General features: G+C 37.8%; 3 protein-coding genes across 5 annotated transcripts; all 3 read left to right on the top strand.

Annotated features, from left to right (window-relative positions):
• The first annotated feature begins 380 nt into the window (after positions 1-380).
• On the top strand, positions 381-890 carry LOC112184672 (uncharacterized mitochondrial protein AtMg00810-like). Its single transcript, XM_024322920.1, has one exon. It carries the CDS (start codon positions 381-383, stop codon positions 888-890), a length of 510 nt encoding a protein of 169 aa, XP_024178688.1.
• Positions 891-5,279: 4,389 nt separating this feature from the next.
• On the top strand, positions 5,280-13,688 carry LOC112187696 (DEAD-box ATP-dependent RNA helicase 20). Of its 3 annotated transcripts, none has more exons than XM_024326586.2 (10): positions 5,280-5,445; positions 5,778-6,043; positions 9,456-9,635; positions 9,743-9,904; positions 10,120-10,274; positions 11,234-11,326; positions 11,520-11,605; positions 11,697-11,923; positions 12,735-12,800; positions 12,896-13,037. In XM_024326586.2, the coding sequence occupies exons 1-9, from the start codon at positions 5,390-5,392 to the stop codon at positions 12,767-12,769; spliced, it is 1,260 nt and encodes a 419-aa protein (XP_024182354.1). In that variant the 5' UTR covers positions 5,280-5,389; the 3' UTR covers positions 12,770-12,800; positions 12,896-13,037. The 3 variants fall into 3 exon arrangements, with proteins under 3 accessions (XP_024182354.1, XP_024182353.1, XP_024182352.1); XM_024326585.2 differs by having other exon boundaries at positions 12,730-12,800; XM_024326584.2 differs by lacking the exon at positions 12,735-12,800 and adding an exon at positions 13,452-13,688 and having other exon boundaries at positions 5,281-5,445; positions 12,896-13,129.
• A 4,939-nt stretch (positions 13,689-18,627) lies between these two features.
• On the top strand, positions 18,628-20,728 carry LOC112187991 (probable cinnamyl alcohol dehydrogenase 1). The gene is made up of 6 exons (XM_024326978.2): positions 18,628-18,828; positions 19,090-19,203; positions 19,301-19,531; positions 19,645-19,933; positions 20,019-20,169; positions 20,295-20,728. The coding sequence occupies exons 1-6, from the start codon at positions 18,728-18,730 to the stop codon at positions 20,489-20,491; spliced, it is 1,083 nt and encodes a 360-aa protein (XP_024182746.1). The 5' UTR covers positions 18,628-18,727; the 3' UTR covers positions 20,492-20,728.
• The last annotated feature ends 712 nt before the right edge of the window (positions 20,729-21,440 follow it).

The following is a 21,440-nucleotide window of genomic DNA, read 5'->3' as shown; positions in this document are numbered from 1 at the left end:
AGTAAGAAAACAAGGGGAGTTCTCAATTTCAAAGAAAATAATGACAGCTATCACATTCTTCCAAACTAGCAAACAAAAACACATAGTGCAAGAGGATATAGCAGTAGTTTCAGTTGCTGATTGGACTACAGCATTTGTCTCCATCGACTAGATGTATTTGCTGCATCAAAGAGCAAAGTTAATTTAATTTGACAAAAAGATTGTGCATATCAAATGCTACTTTGATTTCTGCAATTAGGTCTGCAATACATTACCTGAAGAATGGTGGCATTTTTGTATCACAACAGAAATATGCAGCTGATTTAATTCACAAAGCTGGTATTGATAGTTGCCACTCTCATATCACTCCCTGTCAATCTGGTTTAAAGCTTATAAGGGACATGGGAAAGGAGCTGGACTCACATGAAAGCTCTCATTTCAGAAGCATGGTAGGCTGCTTACAATATCTTACCTTTACTAGGCCTGATATTGCTTATGGAGTCAACTTAGTATGTCAATTCATGCATTCACCAACTCATGATCATCTTATTGCTGCGAAACGAATTCTAAGATATGTCAAGGGCACCATTGATCATGGTATCTATCTCAGGAGGGGTGACACACTGTGCAATTCCATTTCACACTCTATTCACATGGATGCTTTCTGTGATGCTGATTGGGCAGGTGATCCCAATGATAGAAAGTCCACAACAAGCTTTGTCATTCTCATTGATGGTATACTTGTGTCTTGGTGTAGCAAAAAGCAGTCATCTGTGTCTAGATCATCTACTGAAGATGAATATAGATCCATGGTTAACACTACCTCTGAAATCAAGTGGCTCGCTCTTCTCCTGCAAGACTTACACATTGAGTTGAAAGATGTTCCCACACTTCATTGTGATAACATTTAAGCTCTTGCTCTTGCCACAAATCCTGTCTTTCACTCAAAATTGAAACACATAGAGGTAGATGTTCATTTCACAAAAGATCAAGTTAAAGCAGGAACCATCAAACTTCAGTTTGTAACATCCAAGGAGCAACTTGCAGACTTGTTCACCAAAGGCCTCTACTCACCCCAATATCGCTATCTCTGTGATAGCTTGAAGCTTGTTTCCCACCTTCAAGCTGAGGAGGGGTATTAGGATTACATGAGATAATTATGGTTTCCTTTTTGCCATCTTGCTTAATCTAAGCCTCCTGCTACAGTTAGTTAATTTACGTTTGTTAATTAGCTAATTAGGTTAATGCATGTTAGGTGTGTTATGGCCTACAACTCATTTACACGTAGCAATCATCTAGTGATGCTTCCCTTGTATAAATAGATAGTTGGTCTCTGCTCTAGGGTTGTAACGAAGACGATCATTATGCCTCTCAGCAATATATATTTCTATTTTTCATATTTTCCATTTCTTCTATAACACTATCAGTAGGAACTAGGAAGAGTTTCATGTCGGAAATGGTACACTACTTATAGTTATGTGTCACTCGATGATGGCAACGTTGATGCTCATGTATTCTTCTTTCTTTTAAAGATTTCACCCAGTAAATAATAAATATTGTTGTATTTTGCCACGCTCATTTTTCTTTCAACAACATTAAGAATTGAACTCCAAATTAATTCAAATTAACACTAGAATCAGTAGGTGTACTAATTCCACAAAACATCAATCCAACACCAGTTCAATATTAGTAAATCTAATACATAAAGATTTGGTTAAGGCCACAAGCTCAATGCAAATAAAATTAGTCTAACATAGTAACATATTCATTCTCCTTTCCACTCTTGCTTCCAACCTTCCATCTAGTTTGTTCAGCATAGCATATCCGATCTTTATTGCTTGGTTTCCAAGATACTTAGACTACCTATCATATTTATGTGATTCATAACACAAATGCAATTAAACAACGAGTAAGAATTATATTTGATCTCAGATTACTTATTTTGTAATTAATATTAAGTTGTCATGTTTAATATGAATTATATTGATGTTCAAATTTAGTCTTACAATCTCTCACTTGTACATATAGAATTCACTATGACAAGAATATTATTTTAACTAGATATAGCTAGTAATCACTTAAGTGTGCACCAAAGACTAAATCAATTCCAAAGAATCTAATCAAATCTCAGTCAATATAGTACCTTGAAGAAGAATTGCAGAAAAATTCAATTTAAGAAAACTTGGTCACTCTACAAGTACAGACTTCGTGACCATCTACCACATGAGACACAAAAAGTACTACTTAATACATATAATGCTGATAAAATAAATCTACTGTTAATATAGTATATTATATGAATTATACATTAAAAATTTGTTTAAATTATATGACCGCATAAAAAAATTGATGTTCATATGTAATAGGAACAAAGAAGAAAAACATGAAATATATCTGTTATGCGATAATATAAGAAATAACATAAATATATGAAGCAACTTGTTGAGAATGAGAGAAAAACTCATAGATCGTTAGCCTTAGTCATAGGCAATTATGTTGCACCATAAGGTTTGCGGATCATCATGGAGTTTAAGAGGAAAAAGAAATAAGAGCAAAAGCATGCTGATAACGTGTTATAAACTAGAAACTTATGTCGGTAAGAAATAGAGACTATAGAGAGATAGATAGGAGGACATGTAGAGAGGTATCTTATTCATTCTTTTTGGACTCCTTTATATAGGAGTAGAGTTTACATTCTAAGGACATAACAAATGAGAATATACGTGGACAGACACATATTTATAATATTTACAACAAAAATATAGTTGATGTTATCCAATTATTCATTTCTGTCATCCCTAGCCAATTCCTTACAATAACGCAAACTACTCAATAGGGCTAGTACCTCAGTGGTTAAAGGACTAATAGAGGATCTTACATGGACAACTAATGCACTCACAAGAGCTTGATGTTCATTGCTAACAACTGCTTCCCAACTCACCACAATGTTTTCAAGTCACAAGCTCTATTGAAAAGTAATCTTACCCATTGTTAATCAAGTGGTGCTTAGTGCCTCTTCTTTACACTTGCACTAGTAGTGTGATTGGGCTAGGTTGCTGCGCTCATATAGTTTCCCTCCCAACTTTGCCATTGATCTTCAAGCCATTCAGTAGCTCTAATAATAACGATTTGTGGCTCAAGCACTAGTTTATTATGGACAACATTATTTCGCTCTATACAAATCCACCACATAATGACAACATGAACAAATAGATCCCCCGTAAAACACACCTCTTTCCAGTCTTTATAAATACAGTGCAGCCAAGTAAGTTTCCAGATTTGTTTAGCATAAACACAAAGGGAGTGAAATTCTTACTCCATGTTTCTTTTGTTAGTAACTTAAATTTTTGTCTTTAGTAACTTAGTTTTGTATTTTTCTAAGAATTTCAATCAAAAAGGAAAAAAAGGAGTGTGGATTTCACTCACCTAAACACAACCCCAAACACAATGCAATATGGTTTCTTCAGCTTCCCCAACCTTCCACAACTAGCATTGGAACTAATATGCCATCTCTGTAGACATTTAGCATAGGGTAAGAAGGAATGACAAGCTCGCCAAAGAAATAACTTGACTTTATTTGAAATTCAGACACTCCAAATTTGACTCCAAACATTTACAATTTTAGATTCATCCTTCTCACCACTGCTCCTAGTTCCCTGCTCTCCATACCCAACTACTAACCTGATTTCGCACTGTATTCCCCATTTTAAAATAATATATTTAAAAAATGAGTGACTAAAAAATCGAGCAAGTAAAAATTTAGTGATCATATATAATTGGGATCTTGACCCATAGCACCAAAATAGATTAAAATTAGCCCACTCACACCACCAAGAAATTTTTATTCCCACTAACTCTATTTAAAAGAAAATAACAATTTTGCCCTCAGACTAATTAAACAATTACACTACCACACTCATCTCATCTCATCTCTCTATCTCTCTCTCCTCTCTCTCTCCCCCTCCCCGATCACAAGCACCATGTCGTGGCCGATGGCGTAGTCTTAATCAGAGGAGGAGGACACAAACTGATGGATCTCAGACCACTGTGACCTCGATCATCGTCGTTGTTGTTAGTGGAGAAGAGATAAAATCTCTGGTTTCAGGTGGAGTACTTTGCGAGAGCGGCGAGTGGAGGGGGGTGAGACGGTGGAAGCGACGCCGGTTCTTCGAGTCTGAGCCAAGTGGTCGATGGCGGTTTCGCTTCTGATGGTCTTCAGCCCCCTGCGATTGGGGTTCGGTGGATACGAGTTCGATGTTGGTCGGCCTCTTCTCTCCTGCGTCGAAGCCTTCCTTCATTCTCCGGTGCTGGTTTCAGGTCCAGCTCGTTGGTGTCGAGTGCAGGAGTTTCTCGGAGGATTTTGATACGGATCATGTGGCTTCAAGAGTTGGGTTGATTGGGTCGCTAGCGTCGTTGCCTACAATAGACATCTTTGATGCCCGTGCCGGATCAATCTTATTTGGTCAATGCTTGCAAGACTCCTTGCCCAATTTCTGATGTTTGTTATTGACCAATGTGATACAGGATGCTGATGATGACGAGAAATTTGATGAGGACAAAGTTGATGAATAGGTGGGTAGAAGGAAGTCCGAGAAGGAAAGAAAGAAAGAAGGAAAAAAAGTGTCTATTGAGGGGTAAACTGTGGGCAGAAGACACCTCAATAGACGTCTAATGGGGGGGGCAATACATGGCTGATAGACGTCTATTGAGAGGGCAATACATGGTTAATAGACGTCTATTGGGGGGCAATACATGGTTGATAGACGTCTATTGGGGCCAATACATGGCTGATAGTCCTCTATTGTGGGGCAATAGACGTCTATTGGGGGGCAATAGAAACTTTCCGGTGGGTGGTAGCCGGTGATCGGAATCTGGCGGACGGTGACCGGAATCCGGCTGCAGGTGATCGGACTCCGGCGAAGTCCCCTATGGTTTCTCTCTCTTCCATTCTCTCTCTCTCTCTCTCTCTCTCTCTCTCTCTAAGTAACAAAGGTGAAGGTAAAATGGTATTAAAAAAATAATAAAAACAAAAAAAAATCTTAATGGGGTATTAGGGAAGACCTCCTTAGAGTGTTTTGGGTAAGAGGGAATTAAAAAAACTTAGTGGGGTAAGTGGGAAAAAAATCTCTAAAAATGGTGTAAATGGACAAAAACCCTATATAATATTATCTCTTTCAAAAAAAAAAAAAAAAACTTACAATAGCCTCGGAGCAGCGTACACTTGTCTGCTGGTTATTGGTCCATCAAGCCAGTCGCATTCTTCTAGTCCTATTAAGCCGAACGAGCTGCAGAGAATTAGAGAGAGAGAGAGCGCTTTGGCCCTTCTTCCTTTCTAATTCGTAAACCACCTGCTCTTCTAAAACCCTCAATATCTCACCCGACGGTGACTCACAGTAACCACCCACCCATCATGAGCCGCTACGACAGCCGCTCCGGCGACCCCACTTCCTACCGTGACCGGAGAAGGTACTCTTCAATTTTATGTGGATGACTTTAACTTTTGTGTGCCTTACTTTGATTTCGTATTGCTTTGGTTTTAGTTCGCTAAGTGATAATTATGTGGTTTACGACTTTAATTGGTTTCTCTCTGAGTTTTGATTGGATTGGACCCAAAATCAACATTCACTTCGATCTTCATTCCCTTCAATTCATTGTTCTTATGTTGATTTTACTCTTAGTTCTACAATTATACAAGTCAAGGCTGACAAATATTTATTTGATTGCATTATTATATGAAAATGGTTTCTTGAAATTGACCGGGGATTGAAAATTTGTTTCCCAAATTTGTGCTGTTTTAGTGATTCGGGCTTTGGTGGGGCGACCGGCTACGGTGGTTCGGCCCGGTCTTCATCAAGCAGGAAGGATTATGAAGGGGCTGAGTCGCCGAGGAAGTTGGATTTGGATGGCTTGACACCTTTTGAGAAGAATTTCTATGTTGAGTCACCTGAAGTGGAGGGAATGACGGAGAGGGAGGTTGAGGAGTATAGGAAACGGAGGGAAATTACTGTTGAAGGCCGCGATGTTCCAAAGCCCATCAAGAGCTTCTGTGACATTGGGTTTCCCGGTATGTTTTCTTTGTTCTTTTAGAAGTATGTGTCTTTAGTCTTTTGGATTTTTATTGATTCATTCAAATGCATGCTATAGTAGGTTCCAAGTCTTAGGCCTTCCCAGAAATTTGTATTTATTTTTTTTTCAAATAGAAAGTGGAACTTAGTGTAGCTCTGTTGAGACTTGAGACAAATTGTGCTATACTTTCCAATTCTCAGTTGTTGATGTGCCAGCCATATTACTATAATTTTCTACCTAACAATCTAACATCATATTTCCATAATGAGATGAAATATCGATTAGTTGGCTTTTGCATAGATTCTACTTTCTTTGGTCTGTTAGGATAGTTTTCCAAATGTAAGGAATTAGCCCTTGATAAAGTAACTTTAGATCATTGCTCGGTTTTGTTGGATACAAGTAATTTTGATGGGGTCCTGGTCTGTTTATACTTGATTATATCTTTGAAGAAAGCTTTATGAAGTAGTGGGAGAAGAAGATTGCCAAGAGTGGGAAGGCCACTTTACGAGAAACTTTAAGTGTTTGAGAGAAACAAAAAGGTAAATGAGATGTCTGGTGATGTTGGGAAGGAGAATAGCAGGTGGAGGATTTAATGAAGGAGGATGCAGAAGAGATGAAGGATGGCGGAGGCTGATAGGAGTTGTAGCGAAATTTTAAGGGGAGATTGGAAGAGCTTTGAGAATGAATAATTTTGGAGGTAGAGAACTATATCAGTTTGGGCTAAATAAGGGGACACAGTACAAGATTGTGAAACAGAGTTGTCAATGGCAGAAGTAAAAATGAACCATATAAAAACTAGAAGACGACAATGGCATTGTCATGGAAGACGAGACTCTGACAGAGAAGGAAATTATCAGTATTAATGACAATCTTTATTTGAGTAATAATGAAGTGAATGGGCTTTGAAAGGCCTCACTTGGAATGAGATTAGTGAAGAAAAAAGCGAAGTGGCTGGAGAGGCCCTTCGAAGAAGAAGTAAAATAGCAGTTGGACTTTAATAAGGATGAATCTCTGGGTCTAGATGACTTTTCTATGGCAGTCCTGCAGAGAAATTGGGAAGTGGTAAGAGGTGAGCTATTGAACTTTTGAAGAATTCTATACAGATGGAATAATAAACAGAGATACAAAAGAATCATGTATTTATCTCGTTCTAAAGAATACATATTTCCTAATGTTGCAGACTTTAGAGTTTGACAACAAGCTTGTACAAGATCATTGCCAAAGTTTTGGCTGGAAGTTTACTGGAGGTGCTGGAAGGCACTATTTCTTACATGAGAGAGCTAAATTGGAGAGAGGGCCTAGTCCTCAAAATTGAATTTGAGAAAGCCTATGACCATGTTGAGTCAAATGTTTTGGATTGCGTTTCGAAAAAAAAGAAAAAGAAAAGGTTTTGGAGTCCAGTGGAGAAAATGAATTGGTGGTGATCAATGGAAGATCAAGATGGAAATTTTGTGCCACTAGAGGTTTGAGACTAGACGATTCATTGTCTCCTTTTTTCTTTATTCTTGTGGTAGATGTTCTAAGCGGATCAATGGAGGGGGCATAAGGATTGCAGTACTATTGATGGTCTGTGTAGGGAGGGAAAATGTTGATGCTTGACTACAACTTGGTGATGATACCATCTGATTGCAGAACTGTGCTAATTTATATTTGGTTATAGAGAGTTTTCACTTGCTTGCTATCAGTTCTAAAATAAATAAAGTTATGTGCTCTTTGGTAGAAATAAACTCAGAAAGTGGCAAAGTGGAAAGTTGGTAGCAATATTGGGATGTAGGATAGGAAGTTAGCCTGTAATATACCACCTTGATTTAGAAGCGTGTGATAGAGAGAGTTGAGAAGAGACTGGAAGGTTGGAAGAAGGCTTTCTATTTTTTTTTGGGGGTTTCGTTTGACTTTGATTCAGGCTGTTCTCTGTAGTCTACCCACCTACTATTTGTCTATTTCCCAATTCCAGTCAGCGTGGCGAAGAGGTTGGAGGGTTTGATGATCAATTTCTTATGGGAAGGAGGTGAAGGGCAGAAGGATCACCTCATAAGGTGGAGCTCCTCTTCCAAAATTAAGGAGAAAGGAGGTTTGGAGATCAGGATTATAGCGGCAAGGGTTACCTTATTGCTGGAAAATGACTCTGGATATTTTCTCGGAAAGAGAATCTTCGCGGCACGTAATATGGTTACCATTAAAGTGGCTGGGATATAACCTGGTTATTAGAATGATCGACTAGAATCCTTGGAAGGACATTTCTGCTGGGATGAACCAATTTTTTATAAGTGTTTTCAGCTTGCAGTGGCAATGAGGCAAGAGTGAGCTTTTGGGAGGATAGTTGGGTGGGAGAACAACTTTTAAATCAGGCCTTCCCAAGACTTTCCACATTATCAAGATTCCGTAACACCTCGATAGAAAGTCTAGCCATTCCAAACACCTTCCCAGCCAATTAGAACTTTGGTTTCAGGAGGAATTCAAATGACGATAGTTCTGAACTTCAGATATTTTCCCAAAGGAAGCATCGGATTTACTGGTGCTGGTAGAAAGAGTGAGTTTGGGGAGTTCCAGAAGGTAAGAGAGGAGATGGAAGTTGGAAGCTTCTGGTGCCTTTCTCTTGCAACTCCTTCCACCAGGATGAGGATAGTTCTGAACCAAATTCCATCTGGCAAACTTTAACCTGGAATGCCAAGGTTCCTCCAAAGGTCAAGGTTTTAGGCTGGTTGGTGGCGCATGAAAGGGTGAAACCTGTGAGAGGCTTGACCATTGGAGGCTAAATTCTTCTGTCCTCACTGGAGTGTGAGGTGCAAATTGAACGGAGAGACTGTGAATCATGTGGTTGTGCAGAGTGAAGTAACTTTTTAGCTTAGGCAGAAATTATATGGGGAGGCTGGGGTGTCTTGGGAGTCCTCAGCTTGGACTTCATCTTTGTTTTGTCAAAACCGTTCTAGTTTTGGAAAGGGAAGAAGGCCAACAGTGCTCTGGGGCAGCAGGTTGTGTTGGCTGGCTGTAATTTAGGTGCTATAAATGGAAAGAAATAGAACAAAATTTGAAGCCTATTTAGGTGCAGGGGTGGAAGAGCTTTGAAAGAGAGCAAGATATTGGTCAGCTCTTTGGGATTTGGTGCCTGAGTCATTAATTATTACAGCTTGTTTTTTTATTGTGCCAGACTGGAAAGCAGTAGCATCATAGGGACTTTACTTTTCTTTCAGGTTTTTTGTGGTTTTCTTGGCTTGTGCTAGGTTCTTATTTGTTTTTTATTTTTTAATTTCTGCTGCTTTTGATCTTGTGTGCAGATCTTGTTCACTTATATTCTCTCTTTCTTTTGTCTAATAAAACTGTCTCTTTTAAAAAAAAAAATGTTCTTTTGGAATATTGGTAAAGTTGTTGTACTAAATTCTAATTAACAAAATATTTCCTCTTGATCACAGAGTATGTCATGCAAGAAATCACAAAAGCTGGATTTGTTGAACCTACACCAATTCAAGCTCAAGGATGGCCAATGGCTTTGAAGGGACGTGATCTTATTGGTATTGCTGAAACAGGATCAGGAAAGACATTAGCTTACCTGCTGCCTGCAATTGTCCATGTCAATGCCCAGCCAATTCTATGTGAGTATGCGATCTTTAAGATGTTTAAGTTCTGTGATAATTTTTTTGAGCTTTGATTTAGATTTGGCTATTGGTACTGCCTTTGTAATTTTATATTGTCCATGCAGCCCCTGGAGACGGCCCAATAGTATTAGTTTTAGCTCCTACCCGTGAACTTGCCGTTCAAATCCAACAAGAGTCTACTAAATTTGGTGCATCTTCAAAAATTAAAAGCACATGCATCTATGGTGGAGTTCCGAAGGGACCTCAAGTTCGTGATCTGCAGAAAGGTAGGTGGTGGTGGTGAACTATGTTGACTTCGTATTATCATTCTGATACTTTAACAATGAATTTCATGTATTGCATATTGTACTTGATATTCTGTTATAGGCATTGGTTACATGTAAGATGACTAATTAGTTATTGTTGTAGGTGGTGAATTGAACATATCTTGTTTTAGTAATTGCTTTGTCTTTTTGTTGATGTTATTAATGTTTTGGCTCAGGAGTTGAAATTGTAATTGCTACACCGGGAAGGTTGATTGATATGTTAGAGTCGCATAATACAAACTTGCGAAGGGTCACATATCTTGTGTTGGATGAGGCTGATCGGATGCTAGACATGGGGTTCGAGCCTCAGATACGAAAGATTGTTTCTCAGGTTTGAGATTTTACTATTACTTGTATGTGACTACAATGCTTTGTTTCTATATTATGAAGATCTTTTCACTTAGTTTGGCCCCCTTGTGAAGTCTTTTGTTTTGCCTTTGGTTGGTTGTCTTCATACTCTCTTTTTACTAGAATTTTGGTATGTTTAAAAGCTGGAGACATTAGTGGTTGCCTTTTAAAGATCACATGAATTCTTTAGCAGTTCTAAAGTGAAGCCTTCGTTATCGTGGTTACTTAGAAAACGATTCTAAACTTTGTCTCCAGATGTCTTGGCTTGTAAGTTGAGCTTATTAGGTTATATACTTATATTTGAATTTCTATTTAAGATGGGAATCCTACTTGAGTCTTGGAAGGCCATAAATTATAATAATGACAATGATGATTAATCTCCTTATCTTAATCATACTAGTTTTGATAGGTATTGTTACCGTGACCCAAGTTGAAAACTTCAGCATTTTATTTCTCTAAGTTTCTTGAGCACCACACCAACTCAACCATGTGTATATGCTTATAGTAGTGTAACTTACTGGTGCTAGTAAGCTGCTTCATCTAGAAAGTTTGGTTCATATTACCTGTCAATATTGTGAATCTTTTTATTCCCAGTAAACCAATATGCAAGTATTTGATAAGAGAATTACATATGAACTAGTTAGGTCCTGGATTGCCATTTGCACTTTGCTTAAGGAAGACTGACTCTTCTACTGACTTGTAATAAGTGATTTAATTATTACCCACTGAAGAAGCTTGGTAGGCTGAAGAATCAATGAAGTGTAGTTTATAGGCAACACAATTAGCCGGTCATTTCAAATCGGTTTGACAAGGGGTGTAAGGTGCCTCGTGAATTGTTTATGAAAGTCAGCGACAATGGATTTTTCTCATGCATCTCGCTCGCTCTCAAGTTTATGTTCAGTTGAAAGTTGTCATTATTGTCTAATGTTTTCTTCAATACAGATTCGCCCAGACCGTCAAACATTATACTGGAGTGCTACATGGCCGAAGGAGGTTGAACAACTGGCGAGGCAGTTCCTTTACAATGCATACAAAGTACACTATCTTACTCTTACTACCAAAGTGACCTTCATCTATTAGGACAGTCTTCACATTTTTACATCATTTTGTCGGGTTTCAGTGATATTGCTGGCTGAAATTGTAGTTGCTAAATGCCTAATCTCTCTATTTTATTATTTGAACTGTACTGTTGGGAGTACATTCTTACTTCTTTTTGGATGTTGAACAGGTAATAATAGGTTCTCCAGATCTGAAAGCCAACCACTCAATTCGCCAAATTGTTGACATCATTACTGAAAATCAGAAATATAACAAGTATGGCACATTCATGGTTTCTGTACTTTCAACGTGTTAGTCTTTCTGCCATGTGCTTACGTTACCTTTCTGATTCATTTCACTTTTCCAGATTGGTAAAGTTGCTGGAGGATATTATGGATGGCAGCAGAATACTGATATTCATGGATACTAAGAAAGGTTGCGATCAGATCACTCGGCAGCTTCGCATGGATGGTTGGCCCGCCCTCTCCATTCATGGAGACAAAAGTCAAGCAGAAAGGGATTGGGTCCTCTCTGAGTTTAAAGCTGGCAAAAGCCCCATAATGACTGCAACAGATGTTGCTGCTCGTGGTCTAGGTATGGGAAGGAATTTCTTTTTAGCTTGTGAGAATACTTGGCAGGAATTCTTATTTGGCTATGCTCTAAGAGTTATTTGCTTGATCATACACATTAGTATTGCCATTTAATTTGAACAGGAATTTAGCATCTTCAATCTCTTTTCACAGTTGAAGGCTTCATTAATTTACTAAATTTACTTTCCTTCCTTTTCAAAATCACATTTCCTGATATTGATTCAGGAAAATGAAGGCCATCTTCATAGACAGCATTTTGCAGTGTCATTTTTGTCAGCAATGGCCCCACGGGCATTATTTCATTTGGCAATTTCTATGTTCTATCTTTTCTTGTTATACTAAACTCTCTTTTGTTCGCACTGGTTTGGTATTTTATTTATCTACTCTATCTACTCCGTCATCTATGGGTTTCCAGCCATTTATTTCTTTTATTACTTACCTATTGAGAAAAGCAATTCCTTTTTCAATTCTTTCCCAACTTTCTCACCATAATATTATGAGACGGTGAGATCCACTCCAAGAAGAATATTATTTTCTGAGTTATGAAGGTCCACTCCTTATTTGAAGCATCTTTACCAAATTTCAGACTGTATTGGGTCCTTTCCTGTCCCATTGATCTGTTCTATGAGGAAACTTATCAATATGAATGTCCTATTACCATAATTTTTATTATTCTTTTCAAAAAACAATTACCCTGCAAATCTGGCTGGATAATGCTGATTTTTGCTCAGGGGGGAAGCGCTTACCCTCCAAGGTTGGTAATCATCTGTGCTCAGAATTTGAGTAAATAATTGTTTTCCTTTGAGTCAGGTAAGGTTTTGGCGGGCATCGGATTTGCCTTTGGCTTTGATAGGAAAAACTGCTAACTTTGGGGTTCATAGGTGTGTTGATCTAGCAAAATTTCTTGAATGTATTTAACCTATATGCCTACAGCTTTGTTTCTAATCTGTTGGCGTCATCTTTGATTTGGTTGCAGATGTGAAGGATGTGAAATATGTAATTAATTATGATTTTCCGGGATCCCTGGAGGATTATGTTCATCGCATTGGCCGAACTGGAAGAGCTGGGGCCAAAGGAACAGCGTACACATTCTTTACAGCTGCTAATGCTAGATTTGCAAAGGAACTGATTAGCTTACTTGAAGAAGCCGGACAGAAGGTCAGTCCTGATTTGGCAGCAATGGGGCGTGGTGCTCCTCCTCCCCCTTCAGGTCAGTTAGTCTCAACACTAGATAAAATTATTGTTGACAATTTTTTTGTTGCACAGAACGGTGGATATGCCCTTTTGATGAATAGGGTATCTATACATTGGATGTCAATGTCTAAATAGGATTTTGGGAATAATTAGTGCAAACATATGGCTCATTCTACTAAACTTCACCTTCTCCAATATGTTTTACATAGTGTTTGTGTTGTAGAAAGCCATTTGTATTTAATCCTTTTAAGTTTTGAACGAGTATTTCAATGAATCAACTTCCTTTTGTGTCTTGATTGAGATAACTAACCATTTTGTTGCGACTTGTAATTGATCAGGTCATGGGGGTTTTCGAGATCGTGGTAGGGGTTATGGTGGTGGTCGTCCGTGGAGTTGATTAATGATTTGTGGTTATGAGCTTGACATCTGTTTAGAGTAAAATCCAGTAACCATCTCCTCCAACATGGCAATGACATTGTATTCTGTTCAGAAAACACGGAAACTTGTATTGAGTGCTGACTAGAATGTAGACGTACAAATATCGTTAATCAATTTAATCCTTCTTTTTTTCCAAAGAAATTTGTGCAGTGAATTTATCCTTTTTTTTCCTCACAGCACTTTGTTTCTTTCCCTTCTCTCTCTGTTTGTGCTTCTTTTCCTTCGCTGTTCTTCTTTTCCTTCTGTTCTACAGTGAACAGAAGAAGGATCATTAAACTCAGAAAAGATCAAGGCTTTGAGCACAAGAAGGATCATTAGTTCTACAGATCCTTTGGAAAGAAGCGGATTTATTAAAAAATATACACAATGTACATGATCAGTTGTTCATCACTTTATCAGCAAATGGACGACACTCGCAAAACTGAAAGCCTCGTCAATCTTCAACTCCTCAAATAATCAAGGCTTTCACCACACCCACCACTCCATCTCCGTCATTCTTCACAATCTAACCTCCTCCAATATGCCAATGCACGCCCAGTCTCTCATTCTTCAAGTCCTCCCCGGTCGAATTTCATTCCTCTCTCCTTCACTCCCTCGTCTCTCCTCCACGGTTGAACTCAACCAAAGTTGAGCTCAGTCCCCACCTCTAGTCAATTATACAAAGCAATTATCAACGCCCATGTTCAATCTCAGTTACCAGAGCAAGCCGGTCTTTACTGTTTGAAAAAAATTGGTTGAGCAAGGCCTCGTTACCAGATCAAACACTTTCAATAACGTATTGGGTTTTCTTGTTAAGTCGAGAGATTTTGAATAGGCTTGAAAAGAAATCACTAGCTGGGATTGTCAATGCCCAAGAATCCCACCCCCATTACTGCACCCACCAGAGTATGAGTTGCAGAGATGGGTAACCAATTTGTAGTTACTTTTGGTTGATTTTATCCTCCTTATCTGGGCTTGTTCTTCACCCCTAGAATTTGAGGAACTGCATTCTGGATTGAATCATTCTTGGCTTGCTGATGGTTTTCAGTAGGGCTGCCACTTGGTTTGGTAATTACCAAACTGACCAAATACTAACCGATACTTTAGGTTTGATAAACCGACTTTTTGGTAACTGAGATCGATAATACCGAAATCGAAAATTACTGAAAAAGTTTGTTTGATTTTGGTAAATACCGAATCTACCGATTATCTAAATATTAGCTTTATATATTATGGTTTTCAATATACATACATGTATATTAAGAAATATACATAAAACTTTTCATAATAGTATGAACATTACTCAATATACTACATTAATTAATAGAACATGTATTTTGAGTAACCTAGTCCAAGATGGTTAAATAACCTAGTTTTATTGAAAATGGCTGAAATTTGATGTCATATATACAAAAAAAAAAAAAGCTATGATTAGTAGATGAATACGAAGTTTACGGTTATAAAATTGAAAAACCTAATTTTGTTCATTCTAGGGCTAAATAGTGAATACTACCCTGTAGTTTGGGTCCAAAATCAATTCAGTCTATGAACTTCTAATTTCATCAAAAACACCCATGCACTTTCAATTTTGATATAATAGGTCCAATTTGTTAGTTTTTCAATAATTGAAGTTATTTAACTTGTTAACGTGACTCATATATAGCCTATGTTTTATGATGTGGTGTCAAGGTGGCCTGCATAGTCAATTTAAGAGTAAGTCATACTATAAAATAAATAGTTTTTTTTAACAGATAATCCAACTATAACTTGAACTCATAACAGAATATTAACGAATTGGACCTATTAGATCAAAATTGAAAGTGCAGGGGTGTTTTTGATGAAATTAGAAGTCCAGGGACTGAATTGATTTTGGACCTAAACCACAGGGTAGTAACTAGTATTTAGCCTTTCATTCTAATTTATATTACAAAAAATTAGTTGTTCTAAAGTTGGTAATACCGAAAACCGAAATAAAGAAATACGGAATTTGCTAGATATGATTAAAAACCAAAAATTTTTGTTGATAATTGGTAGCTCAATTTTGAAACCGAAAGCTTTGGTTTTGAAGTTGGTAATACCTATAACCGATTCGAACCGACCGAGTGACAGCCCTAGTTTTCAGTGGAGAGAAGTAATCTCTACGAAGGAGAGAGAGAGAGAGAGAGAGAGAGAGAGAGAGAGAGATGGGCCAGTAAAAGGAAAAAAAACAAATCTCAAGTTAGTTGTAGGCCAGATTTGATATGGACACGTGTCTCATTCTTCAAAGCTTAGGTAGGTCAAGTAAAATAATACATCAGGAGAGGATCCGGATCGGATCTCTTATTGACAATCTTTTTTCTTATGGAAATACGTCTGTCACACCTGGAGAGTGGAGGGCAATTTCTTTGATTTTTTCTTTTTTCTTTTAAATGTCCTATTTATCTACCAGTTATTTTTTGGTCTATGATGTTTTTTTTTTCCAATGGGATTATATTTTGAAGTAGTATTTTTCACAAGAAATCATTTGATTTTTCATTTTTCTCACAGACATACAGTGAAATAAAAGGTACGATCGCCACTTCTAATAAAAATAAAATGGGTTAAAATTAGGCTATGTAAAGAGTTCGTTAAGTGATGAGGAAATTTGGTTAGAATTAGACTAAATTGAGAGAGAAAGGGGGGTTCGATTCGTTTCAATGAAAATTAAGCAGGGCAATAATTTTATTTCAACTATTTAATTTTAGTGGGGTAGATATGCTCCATAGCAAGGAAAGTAAGCGAAAACAAGCGAAGACTTGACATTTTTTTTTTAAAAAAACGCATGAATATTTTAGAGTAAATTACATACAAGTGCATATTCGAATGTTTTTTTTAGCCATAAGGCCAACAACTAATTTTGTCCCTCACAAGGCCACTAAATTAAAATGGTGTTATATTTTAGATATAAAAACCAACATATTTACATAAATGTCATTACAGTAAAAAGTCAACAACCATTCTCTCTCTCCTCTTGGCAAGGTCTCCAGTCAACTCCGACCGACCTCCGGCCAACTCCGGCGGGACTCCGACCAACTTCCGGCAGGTCTCCGGCCAATTTCCGGCAAACTCCAGCGACTACAAAATCTACTATCACCAGCACCAAAAGCTACTGTGGCTAGCAACAAAAGCTACTCTGATGAGATTTCCGGCAACCTCCGGCGAGGTCACAAAAACTACTGTTGCCAATAAAAGATACACTCCCAAAAATAAAAAGCTACTAACACCATTAACAAAAACTACTGTCAAGGATGTAAAAAGATACTCTCACCAACAACAAATGGCTACTGTCACTATCACCAGTAACAAAAACTACTTTCACCATCACCAAAAGCTATTATCAAGCAAAACAAAAACTACACTAACCAACACCAAAATAACCTACTCTCACAAAAACCAAAAACTACTACCAAGTAGAAAAAAGTTACTCTCATAAATTGAGAAAGCTATTCTCAAAGTCTAACAAAACTATGAAAATAAAAAGCTACTTCTACAGTTTTAAAAATCTACTATCACCTTGTTAAAAAACCACTATAACAGTTATAAAGAGCTACTAACGTAAAATCTATCAAAATGAAAACAGAAGCTATTAACATTAGTTTGAAAATATACTAGCATAAGAAAATAGAAATTAAGCTACTATCTCCATCGCAACGGCTGTAATCAAATCTGATTATGGAGTATGGAAGAGGAGCAAACGCTAGCGATCCATTTAGCTTTTACTTTTCTGATTTCTCAGTAAGGCCCAAATCGCACCTCTGCTTCCTGCAAACGCAGTCTCTCCCTCTCTCTATATCTTAGTGGTGGTTGTTGTTGGCCTAGGTTTCTTAGAGCTCCGAACAATCGTGAGAGGATTACTCAAGCACCTCACTTCTTGCGCTCTCTCCATCGCCGGAAAATGGCAGCAACAACAACTCCGCCGCCTCAACGTCCACAAATACCAGGTCTTTCCCTCTCTCTCACTTGTGCTTTGACTCTCATATCTAGCCAATCTGATTCTGTTTTGACCTCAACTCACATACCAGATCCATGATCCGCGCTCGCATACCAGATCTTGTGGACGACAAGGATGACAATCTGATCGCGGCAGAAGATGGAGAAGACTCTGACCGTGGTCGATGAAGCCATTCCCTCCGGTGATTGATTTGATTTCTCCGATCTTCTTTGAATCGCGTCGAGATCGGAGAAAATGTGGAAGAAAGATAAGGAGATGGTGAAACGATGCCGTCTCGTTTCGCTCAGATCTGCAACAAGGCTTGTCTCTCCTTCGACATCATCCAGCCAGCGCTGAGCTTCACTACACAATAGTCGATTGCCGCTGAGGGAGAGCTTCTGACGTCAGAGTGGTTATTCGACGGTGAGAAGTGAACGAGCTCGTCGGAGAGAGAGAGAGAGAGAGAGAGAGAGAGAGAGAGAGAGAGAGAGAGAGAGAAATCTGATTCTCATTTCGAGAGACAGATATTTTGATCTGATTTGGGGCTAAGGGCAAAATTGGTATAGTAAAATAAAAATCTGCTGTATTGTAGCCTTAAGTGGCCCTATGTGTACAAAAAAAATTAAGTGGGTCTTATGACTAATTAAAGTTTAAGAATGACACTTGTGTGTAATTTTCTATTTTAATACTAGATTAACTTACAATCGGTCGGGTAATATTTTAAGAATTCTATATTGAATTAATGTTGTTTTTATTGTAAATATTTTTTTATTATTATATAACAATTAGTAAACGATAACAAAAATCTAACTTTGGGACATACATCTTAGAAAGGAGGACTTCTTTCATCGGAGAAATGTTTGACCAACTGTTCATGATGAGACTGATTCTTTAGTTATTTACCTTGATCCATTGAAATGTGGCAGATTAATCTACCCATATCGTTGTCTGGGACTCTGGGGTCAATATTATTGATTATTAGACATCATTGGTATGGTAAATATATAGTGCGCAAGGATTAGACATCACTGCGTACGCTGGGTGCATCAAGTCATCAGTTCATCGCATACGTATGCTCTTGCGTAATCCTCTGTTCTAAGTACTACCTGGACGATCTACGTCCCTACAAATAGACATAAATCAGATATAGACGTCTCACAACTGACACCTTATATCTCCCTTATCTGAGCTTTCTTTGTCTTCTTTTTACTACTTCGATCTGTCCAATTTGCTCGCAACTGAAAGAAAATGAGCTCCGAAATTAGTGCAGCAAATGGAAATGGGAACTGCTTGGGATGGGCCGCAAGAGATGCTTCCGGAGTGTTATCGCCTTATAAATTTAATCGAAGGTATGCATGTATGCTCAAATCTCTATCAATCTTAAGAGTACTACTGCTAGGGCCTAGCCTAGGATCGCCCATCACCAAATACTGTGACAAGAGCAAGTCTTTATTGGTTTGAAAATGCTGCTACGTACAAAGCTTGTTATAAACCTGAAAAAAAAAAAAAAAAGCACGATTATTTAAAGATCAGCATTCAAACATTGTACTGCATTGCTCACTCGATAATATGTTAATTGGGTAGCTAAGATTGCATCACTTTTTCATCAGGAATGTTCAAGCCGACGATGTTTCCATAAAGATCACACATTGTGGAGTTTGCTATGCTGAGGTCGTTTGGCCAAGGAACAAACATGGAGATGCAACCTATCCTATGGTGCCTGGGTAAGTACAATAGTATATGTCATACATATATATATATATATATATTCAAGTGGTTTATTTGAGTTCTTACCTAGTAATATTGTTCAATTTATAACAGACATGAGATTGTTGGCATTGTGCAAGAGGTTGGTCCAAATGTTCATCGCTTCAAAGTTGGAGACCATGTTGGGGTTGGAACTTATACCAACTCATGTAGAGATTGCGAGTATTGTAACGATGGCCAAGAAGTTTACTGTGATAAGGGAGCAGTATTTACTTATAACCGTTTTGATTACAATGGCACCATCACCCATGGAGGGTTCTCCACTTTCACTGTTGTCCACGAAAGGTAAGTATTACTAACTAAGTTGATCTACATTTCCGGCCGATGCTTTATATAGTCATTTATCCGATGGGGAGCAATTGTATTTAGTAAACTTTTAGTTTGTTCCTGAACTAAAGGTACTGCTTCAAAATACCAGAGGACGACTATCCATTGGCTTCAGCAGCCCCACTGCTTTGTGCTGGCATTACTGTTTACGCTCCCATGATGGACCATAAGATGAACCAACCTGGGAAATCCCTAGGCGTGATCGGCCTTGGTGGTCTTGGTCACATGGCTGTGAAATTCGGCAAGGCTTTGGGACTCCAGGTAACTGTTTTCAGCACAAGCATGTCAAAGAAAGACGAAGCTCTGACTCTGCTTGGAGCAGACAATTTCGTCATATCATCCAACCGAGACCAAATGAAGGTATAATCACTTTGACAGCAAAATAAACTCCAATACAAAATCAATTGACAATTTCTATATATAAAAATTGTTTTCTTTAATGCAGGCACTAGCTAAATCACTTGACTTTATCATTGACACAGCATCTGGTGATCACCCATTCGACGAGTACATGTCACTACTGAAGACTGCTGGTGTTCTAGTCCTCGTGGGTGCCCCAAGTGAAATCAAATTGAGCCCTATAAGCCTTATTATGGGTACTTATTCTAGCATTTCATTTTACATAAATAGTTCATATATATATATATATATATATAAAATTTTTCATTTTAAATTTCACATAAGAGTTTTATTCATGAAGTTGAGGTAATTTTGTAATCAGGTAAGAGATCAATTACCGGTAGCGCAACAGGTGGTACAAAACAGATTCAAGAAATGATAAACTTTTGTGCCGCTCACAAGATATACCCAAACATAGAAGTTGTTCCAATTCAGTATGTGAATGAAGCTATTGAGAGGCTCATAAACAAGGATGTCAAGTATCGCTTTGTGGTAGATATTGAAAACTCCCTGAAATGAAGACGGTAACTGGACAAGTTATTGCAATAACTTATGGGCGTAAAAATATCAGATCGATCTTTAAACTTGATGTAATAGGGATTTAGTGATCTTTCATTTTGATACGAATCAGGAAGTGGGTGTCCTACTCATATGAGTTATATAGAACTTTTAAGGACTGAATGTTTCTGATTTGAATAAGGAAGTGGCTGCCTCTGCTATAACTTTGAAAGGATTAAATCAAAATAAAATATTTGAGTAGAATGTGTCTTGTGTTATGACATTTAAAAGTTCTATCTGAATGGTCTGAAGTCTAAATAATTTTTATGATTAAGTGGCGGTCATGACGATCGTAACTTCTATCTCGAGCACACGCAATGCAACACCAAATAATAAGAAGTTAATTGTTGTCCAAAAAAAAACATGTTGGATGGTAAAGTTGCTCACCTAAGAGATTGTAAGGAGCAAGTAGATCTGTTGGTTTAAAATAAATGCATGCATAAATTTAAGTTGTTACGATTTCAATTTTTGAATTTATAACATGTTGAGTTCCATTTGTTCATCATAATTCCTTAAAACTATTCCTTAAGTGAGTAGAATTGTGGTTGATGGAAAGACTTATAAGTTGGGGTGACATTTCGGCACCCAAAATCCAAAACTGCACCTAGCAACATGGGCAGTTTCGAACTGGTTTGGTCCTCGATTTGGCCTTCCTGACCATTGGTGATAAGTATTATTGACACCGGCGCATTGATCATCACGTCCTTCGTTTTCCTCTCTTTCTCTTCTTTCTTAGTCCGGCTATATTTAACTTTTATTGACTGACTACAATTTGGTTAACTTGACACTACAAATTTGAGAATTGCCTGTCGGGTTTCATTGGATTAACTGACATCTTTGATGTTTGTGAAGTTGTCGAGAATCGCAAATTCAGAATATCAGTTTGGTGGTTGGTTACGTTGACTGAAAT

The sequence above is a fragment of the Rosa chinensis genome, chromosome 2, assembly GCF_002994745.2.
Source record: "Rosa chinensis cultivar Old Blush chromosome 2, RchiOBHm-V2, whole genome shotgun sequence".
In the NCBI taxonomy this organism is placed as follows: Eukaryota; Viridiplantae; Streptophyta; class Magnoliopsida; order Rosales; family Rosaceae; genus Rosa; species Rosa chinensis.
The sequence above is the reverse complement of the archived record's forward strand: the minus strand, read 5'-3'. Positions and strand labels throughout refer to the sequence as shown.